The sequence below is a fragment of the Triticum aestivum genome, chromosome 7B, assembly GCF_018294505.1.
Source record: "Triticum aestivum cultivar Chinese Spring chromosome 7B, IWGSC CS RefSeq v2.1, whole genome shotgun sequence".
Lineage (NCBI taxonomy): Eukaryota > Viridiplantae > Streptophyta > Magnoliopsida > Poales > Poaceae > Triticum > Triticum aestivum.
Genome location: NC_057813.1, coordinates 161021783 through 161030322, shown reverse-complemented (window position 1 = coordinate 161030322; position 8540 = coordinate 161021783). Strand labels below are relative to the sequence as shown.

The 8540-nt window shown below is 40.8% G+C and overlaps 1 protein-coding gene and 1 long non-coding RNA gene across 5 annotated transcripts; both read right to left on the bottom strand.

Moving 5' to 3' along the window:
• Window positions 1-778: 778 nt before the first annotated feature.
• LOC123156301 (uncharacterized) lies at window positions 779-4311 on the bottom strand. Of its 4 annotated transcripts, none has more exons than XR_006477951.1 (6): window positions 4146-4311; window positions 3454-4067; window positions 2221-3308; window positions 2067-2124; window positions 1887-1927; window positions 779-1713 (listed from the first exon to the last, which is right to left on the bottom strand). It is a non-coding gene; the product is annotated as an uncharacterized lncRNA (long non-coding RNA). The 4 variants fall into 4 exon arrangements; XR_006477949.1 differs by lacking the exon at window positions 1887-1927 and having other exon boundaries at window positions 779-1351; window positions 2221-2313; window positions 2663-3308; XR_006477950.1 differs by lacking the exon at window positions 1887-1927.
• Window positions 4312-6005: 1694 nt separating this feature from the next.
• On the bottom strand, window positions 6006-6524 carry LOC123160504 (arabinogalactan protein 23). Its single transcript, XM_044578315.1, has one exon. It carries the CDS (start codon window positions 6408-6410, stop codon window positions 6204-6206), a length of 207 nt encoding a protein of 68 aa, XP_044434250.1. The 5' UTR covers window positions 6411-6524; the 3' UTR covers window positions 6006-6203.
• Between the last annotated feature and the right edge of the window lie 2016 nt (window positions 6525-8540).

Here is an 8540-nt window from a genome sequence, read left to right as displayed (position 1 = left end):
GCTTACAAGAGTCCAGCTCGGATCACACAACGTAACTGACTTGGTTTCTAAGTCGCCTTGCCTTACAGGACAAGTCACCATCGTGGAGGCTCACACCGTCCGGGTCTTGGTAAATCTCCGGGTCTTGGGCCTTCAATAGACCCATCTTGTAAGCCGCCACCAATCTTCGCATCTCATCTCGGTTCTACCTGGGCTTTCTTCATGTAGAGTCGCCAACGGTGTGACCCGACCCTTCCTGGGCGGGTCATACCTCGGGGTTATATCCCCAACAACCCCCATGCCTATTTTTTCCCCAGGCGGAGCTATTTCAAGCCCCTGGGGGCCGAACAAGTGGAGATGCTCTTAGCAGCAATGCAAAGATGGTTGCAGTTATGCTTCCCAATGTAGACCATCACCGGTGAAATTTGGGGCTAGGAGTTGTCTGGGATTAACTAATTCTCTGTTGATTTTACAAAAACAAATGGTGTGTGTTTTCTATGGCAACTCCTTTTGCATTGGCCTACTCAAACGGAACTTTGCATTCGTTTACTCAAAAAATCAAGTGGAAAATTGACAGAGGTTACCGTGAGTTAGAAATTGATAAAGCAATGTAAATTTTGAGAGAACTAAATGGAAATTATTTTGATAATGAGCGTCATGATCTTCAATACATTTTTCTGGCCCCTACAAGTTTTAAGAAACTAGGAAATTGCCCGTGCGTTGCAACGGAAACATAAGTATTCTAGTGGTTCAACATTAATTGCATGAAATATGTATCTTTGATACGATGCACCTGCTATAAGATAACATACTTTTTAAAGGAAATTGATGCCTTGTTATTATTTAGTTCATGGCATTATCCGCCAGTACAACATCTTGAATACAATCTGTAGAAACACTAAACCAAGTTTTGCATAAATTTAAAAGGCAACCCTCCCTAGCTAAGATCTGAGCAGCTTTGTTTGCTATTCTCCTGGCCCAAGCCACTCAGAACTCGTCGATGCCTCACATCATCTTCTTTATCTCCTAGACAAGAGGACCAAACCTGGATCGGTCGATAACATCTGAGTTAATAACCTGCGCCATAAGTTGGTTGTCGGTTTTGAGAACAAGCTTTGTAGCGCCAACTTCGATTACAAGCTACACTCCTCGACGACAAGCGAGCATCTCCGTGTGTCTGGTCCAATGCAATCACGAATATACTTATTATAGAACTGGATGTTGTGTGTCTGGTCCAATGCCATCACGAATCAAGTAGTGTTTACTGGTTAATATTTGTGAGCTATGTGAAGATTGCATCTTGGATTTTGAGTTCACTTCTCTTGAGCGCTCCTTTCTCCTTGTTCCTTTTGCTCCCTTGAGCTCTTCATTCCTACAAAATAGTTAAATGTTAGTACCAGAGTATCTTGACAAAAATTCAGTAGAAAACAAATTTCTGTGCAAGGGGATATTTCAATGACTCCAGGAAAAGACAGTACAAGCAAAAATTTCAACATTCCCGGAGAAGTTTTTTGCATGAATATGAAAGGAAAGTAGTCTTCGATAATCCACATTGAAGGTATACACATTAATAATACATTCCATGTCATGATTCCATGGTTATAAAAGAACTTTTTTGTCACCATTTGTACAAATGTTCATAGAGATTATTAACAAACTGTGCCAGCTATACATCAAAGCTGAATAAGGTTTCAGAATTTTCCACTGAAGAGCATCCTCTGCTGGACGAACATACTGCAGGCAAACAAAATAGTTACTTTCAAGAGTCCAGAGGAAGTTGAAATTGCATTACATTAGAATTAACCTAAAAACTTATATCATTTTATCTAATTTTAGCTTCCAAATTTGCAAGATCTTTAGAAGCAATATACATGTATTGATGTATAGACCTAGAACTTTGAATATACCAGTGGGGAATGAATCAATCATGGCATTGTTTTTTAAAGGCCTACAGACAATAAGACAACCATCATGAGATGTTCTTGTTCAATAACAAACTTGTATAAATCTAAGAAATTAACAGAGCGTGTAAGAGGTGAAACCACACAAAAATAATTAAAAGGAAGTTCATTAGGTTCAATACTTACAGTTGCTACATCAAACGCCTCCCTCAGTGCACCAGCTGGAAAAAAAGTCGGATTCTGTCTGCCATCACGCATACAACAAAGGTCAAAATCTAAGCAAAATTTTTTATTTCAAAAAGCCAAGCCTCATAAAATACCAGTAGATCAAAAGACTAACCAAGGGATGGACAAATCTTTACATCAGTTACATTTTAGACCTGAAAACTCAAAATTTTAGACCTGAGAAGGTGGTGTGTCCAGATCAGTAAAACTGCAACCACAAAAGGGGATGAACCATTTTAGACCTGAAAACTCAAAATTTTAAAACAAATGATAGATAAAATGCTCATGGAGCACTGAATCAAAAAAATGTTTGAATGAGTATTTGTTCTTTGGTTTTTTTTTCCTCTTAGAAATCGGGTGAGGACAGTATGTGTCATTTAGCACCAAGATTCCAGCCACTACTGCCTCCTCCTACATCTAGCAGTTGAAAACTTCAAATCAAGTAATGGGTAGATCATAATGAATCTTTTTCACTTCAAACAATATGGTCAATCTTGTTCCATTCAAAAAAGATGATGCATCTTACTAAAGAGCCCATTCGGCTTGAAAGGAAGTACTTGTGAACGGCCGACAGCCTGTAGGAAGTGCTCCTGAAGCTCGCTCACGTCCAACAATCACCTTGTGCGACAGCGGTGGGTGTGAGAAAACAGAACACACCAAGCTCGCCAGATATCGGCATGTCATACAATTAGTCACATCCAAGACTTCAAAACACAAGAATCAATATCTTATTTTTTTAAAGGAGCGACACATCTTAATGCGTAAAGAGAAGGCATAAGTGGGGTCATAATTACTATAATTAACCTAACTTTGTGGATTCTAACTTCTAAGACCTAGCAGGAGAGCAATATTTTCATCCATATTATTATACTCGATTATCCTTATAATGTAAACCTTTTCATAGAAAAGAGGAAATACTTTGCGTTGACATCTGTATCGTAGTAGCCATAACAGAACTCTATATGCATCTCGTCCTAGGTTTAATGTAACGACCACTAAAGATGGTTATTTGCCTTTGACAACTAAACTGTTCCTGAAGTAGTTTCAAGTGTGCCACCTCTTTTGATGTATATGCAGCTAGTACAAATTTCTATGGTAGATTTTAGATAGAAAGGGAAATACCGTATCCAAATCTGGACTTCTGGAGCTTCATGGGCTTATTGTCCATTGTGTCCACCAACTCGACTTTCCATTTGCGAACACCTACATAGCCATCCAAATAAGATCATAGATCTCCCCAAAAACAAGAAGATTGAAGGCTAACTGATGCATCTGTTCTGGGCGTGAGCGGCAGGTAAAGTAGATAGATGTATTGTACAGATATGGAGAAAAGGTGAGAGCAAGGTACCATGTCGATTAATTGAAGCTGAGTTTTGTTCCACTGTTCTGCCTACTGTATGCCTCCAGTCCCTTCTCCTGTCAAACTTGTGAATATAGCAACAGCACAGGAAGGTGTAGGCTTTCAGAGATGAGGTTGAATATAGCAACAACAAAAAATAATTGGACATCAGGAAGCAGGTGAACCGAGGCATGTCCCGACGTCGGCAGCGCCCTCCATTAATCTGCTAGGCCGGGGGCGCAGAGGCCCACTTGCGGGAGAGGCAGGGAGGCGGCCATGGCACGGCGTTCTGGAGGAAGGCGACCATGGCATGGGGCGGCGGCGGCTGCGCACGGCGCCGGCGCTCGGGAAGACGGAGGACCATCATGGCGTGCGGAGCGAGGCGCAGAGGAACGGATCTGGTCGTGCAGAGGCCCACTTGCGGGAGAGGCAGGGAGGCGGTCATGGCAGGTCGTTCTGGAGGGAGGCAACCATGGCATGGGGCGGCGGCGGCTGAGCGCGGCACCGGCGCTCGAGAAGACGGCGGACCATGGAGGCGCGCGGAGCGAGGCGGAGACGCACGGATCTGGCCGCTCCCACGTCAGATCGGGCCGCAGTGGAGCTCCACATCGGGATCCATGGGCCTGAGGCAAGATTTGTGAGAGAGAGGTCGGGAAGGGAGAAGGGAGAAGAAGAGAGATAGGGCGCACGGGAGGGGTTACCGGACAAAGGCTGGAGATCGGCATCGGTGGCGCTGGACGCCGGCGTGAGATGCAAGCCAGAGGAGGGAGAAAACTGTGAAGGAGAAAACCGGTAGGGGGGGAAAGGAAATCTAGTGGGACGATAGGTGGGTCGGAACGGGAGGAAAAAAATCGGTGCGGGAGGGGTCGTACGAGAGGCTTGACGAACGTAAGAGGAGAAACGGAACGCTACGTTTCTTTTAGATAGTAGAGATTAGGCTACAACATTCTTTGATTTTACTTTCTTCTTCTTGCATCGGAGTATGCCCATCATCGACGATCATCGATCCCGGCACTGATCCATGCTTACTCTCATAATCGTCCTCGCTGCCGGCATTGTGTACTAGAGTCTCATGACATACACAAAGATCTAGTTTGAGCCACACCACAGAAGGGTATGCAAAACACACCGAGTCAGATCAAAAAATCATTCGTAAAAAGAAAACAAAAAATATCAAGAGAATAAGTAAACAAATCCTGGCCATAAACATCGATGTAAAATAGGAAATGACAATTTTTAAGTAAATAAGAGACTAAAAGGAAATCACATTGATAATGCACCATAAACCTTAATATTCATTTTCATTTATCCCTATAACACATCCAAAGTTTTCGAGAAGCTCGGCTACAAAACTTCTTCAATCATGCTCTTTTTTTCTTGCATCGGGGTATGCTTCAAACCCATTATATGATACATTGGGAGCGCGAGATGCATGATTGCCCGAAGGGTATGCAAATGCACCGAGTCAAATCAAGAGAATAAACAAATAGATCCTGGCCATAAAACGTGTTAAATAATAACCAAGCATTGATGCTAAAAATTAACTAATTTTCAAATTCATGAATAACAATTGCAAGTGATTTTATAACTCAATTCTAAATCAGCTCGCACTAGCCTATTTTTAGTCACCATAATCCTCGGTAATTTTAATACACCATTGTAGCCATTATGTATATTTACTCTCTTAATTTGATTTAGTAAGTGTGTCTGGCCAACGGAAATTGCCTGGCTGTATTGCGATGAATGAGACAATATTTGTAATGCATTAACGAGTCACTTAATTACAAGTTTTGCATATAAATACACGATTGTACCCGGCCGTCATCTTCCACACAACAGAAGAAAGTTTAGCAACCATGGCATACCATGTTGAAAGGACCTGCAGCTCCCCTGTCACTGGCCAATGCCGTAAGAGTTCTTGTCTTCATGCTTCAACTTTCGCATAATTCCATCGCTTATTTTTTTTACTCTGATATAACCGTACTGTTTTTGTTAAGAGGTTAAACCACATTGTAATATTTCATTGTTACTGTGCATGCACAACAGCGGGCAAGTTGATCTGGCCAGAGTTGTTGGGCAGGAAGGGCAAGGAGGCAAAAGATGTGATTGAGAAAGAGAGACCTTCCACCGATGCGATTTACGTTCCCCAAGATGCCGTTGTTACCGGTGACTACTGTTGCAATCGCGTTAGGATCTTCGTGGCTGCCACGCCCAATGGTGACTATGCAAACGCCAAGGTGATTGCGGTTCCAAGAGTTGGGTGATTCACATGCTATATGATCAGAGAATGCATCAACTGATGGCATGAAATATATCTTAGTAGTTTCATGTTATGATAAATAAAAGTAATGGCCTTATATTAATAAAGCATTCTCTCTTTTGCTAGGATCTTGTAAGCAGATGTTTTTCTTCTTCTTCCTTTTATGCTCTAATTAATTATAAAATGTCCCCTATAAGTTTTAAGATAATAAAGGTGATACAGTAGAACAACCAAAATCTCACATCGTTTACATAGGATAAAATTAGAGATCAATTCACGACGGTAAGAAAAGGCAATCAAATGAATGAAGAGTGAAAAATTCCATTAATGAAATGAATGGATCAATCAACATATGGTCAAGTGATCCAGTTCCAAACCAAATCAAAGGTACATGTATCACAAAAACGAAAACACACATCAAATTAACGAAATACAGGAAGCACCAGCAGCATTTGTCCTCTTCATCCTCCTCCAGGTGCACGTATCTTCCTTCGCCTACTTACTGCATGTAGTAAGCAAAGAAGGAGAGTACGGAGGCGCCGAGCACCGCGCCGACGGCCGGAAAGGCGCCGGTTGCTGCGGAGGCTCCCGCCGCCGGGGCTCCCGCCAGGCCTCCTGCCGGGGCAAGGGCCGGACCATCGGCGGCGAGGGCAACGGTCGCCGATGCGGCGATGAGGACGGCGCAGGCAATCTTCTTCATCTCCATGACCTGAGAAAGTCGAAAGAGGGAGATGAGGAAGAACAAGGGCTTATTGGCAAAGCTGGGATTGCTTATTCGTGCCCTTGATGCTTGCGTGGGGAAGAAGGGGGGAATGGAGGGGGGGTCTTATAGCCCGGATTAGCAGGCTAGCTAATCTCGGGGGTCAGAGGTTGAAGAAGAGTTGGTGGTGGGCAGCATGTCGAGGCCTCTCTCTAACGTGGGTGCATGTACGTGATACGAGTGGGCGGCAAGGTTGTTGGAGATGAACGGGTCTCTTGGCTAACTTTGAACACACCGTTAATTAGTCGGTGGCCTTGTTTTTAGGGAGATTCTAGTTAGCAATTGCTGGTGGCTTGAACGGTTCAGAAGATAGCTATTTTCATTGGTGAATTATATATGGTTATACTTGTCTGGAAGCTAAATTTAATTTAGTAAATGAAAAATCTACTCTTCGAATGTTCGCTCCTTGGTCTTTTGGAGAGAATGTGGGAATATTTTTTTTGTAACTATCAAAAGGCGCGTGTGTTGCAACAGGATAAAAAAAATTATAATCTACAACGACCATGACCGAATTTTGTTGCATCATGACGATACACTATCACTCTCAATTTTCTTAAAATCGTCAATTATTTTTAAAATCATGAACATTTTTTAAACTCATTCACATATTTGAAATCGTGAACATTTTTTAAATTCGTGAACACACTATTACAATCTTTCAAACATTTTCTAGAATCAAGAACATTTTATACTATTTGCAAATATTGTTTTTAAAAGATTGTGAACATTTTTTTAACAATTTCCTTGAATCGGTGAACATTTCTAGAATCGCGAACATTTTCGAAATTGGTGGAACAATTTTTTAAATTCATAAACCTTTTTTATTTGACGAATATTTTTCTAAATAAATGATCATTTTTTGAATCAACGAACATTTTATGAATGAATAGACTACTCCCTCCATTCTTGAAAGAGTGTATTTCTAAAAGTCAAACTATTTTTATGTTTGATCGTATTTATACAATAATACATCAACATTTATGCCATCAAATTAGTAGCATTAAATTTATGATAAAATATATTTTCATCATATACCTATTTTGTTTCACAAATATTGATATATTTTTGTACAAACTTGGTCAAACTTTGAGATAGTTTGGCCATCCAAAAAAGTTGGAAGTACACTCTTTCAAGGACGGAGTGAGTACCTTGTAAGTCACGCATAGTTTTTGAATTTTTAGGATATTTTCCATTTATGAACAATTTTTTAATTGGCAATTTGTTTTCAATTTCATTAACATTTTTTAATACATGAACTTTTTAAAAAATTATGGTCATTTTTTGATTTCCCCAACATTTTTAAAAAAAATTCAAACATTTTATTGAATAAGTAATGTTTTTTACAACATCACGAGCATTTTTTGAATCCACAAATTTTTTATGATTTATTAAATATTTTATTTCAAAATTCTCATTTTTCTAAAAAAATCAGAACTATTTATATGTCCCAAATTATTTAAAGTAGAAAACACAAAAACATAAAAGAAAAAAGAAAATAAAAACAAAGTTTAAAAAAGGTCGCCTGGACATGGGCCGGCCCAAACGGGCGCGTTGCGTCTTCTCCGAGCGCGCAGAGCGCAGTATAGGAGGTCCCTGCTGCATGGGCCAGCCCAGCCAGGGAATACCTCTTTGTGAAACGTTTTTTTATCACTTATCGATGGCATTGGTGGGTAATGTTTTGCAACTTTGGGGGCAATTTCGATGACGTACCGCTAGAAGCAATAGTCCCTTTATTATTAGGTATAGATAGATTAGAGAATGTCGCCACATGGACGACCGACCACCTTTGGGGCCTCATCATAACCATGGTAAAACCAACGGAGCCAGTGCTTGGAATAATACCTTATCGTGATGTTGGCATCAAAGCGACAACAAATATGGAAGAGAGAATCTAGTATTTGTGCTTTATCTATAATAAGCGGGGCGAGAGCCTGTTTCATGAATAGAATGAGGAGGAAGAGATGGCAAGAGGTCTGGAACACAACAAAAGATGATCTCAACAATAAGGATAACTCGAGATGTTGTGCCTTAGTAGTCTATCTTCATAAATACATTTCTTATAATTTTATGAACGAG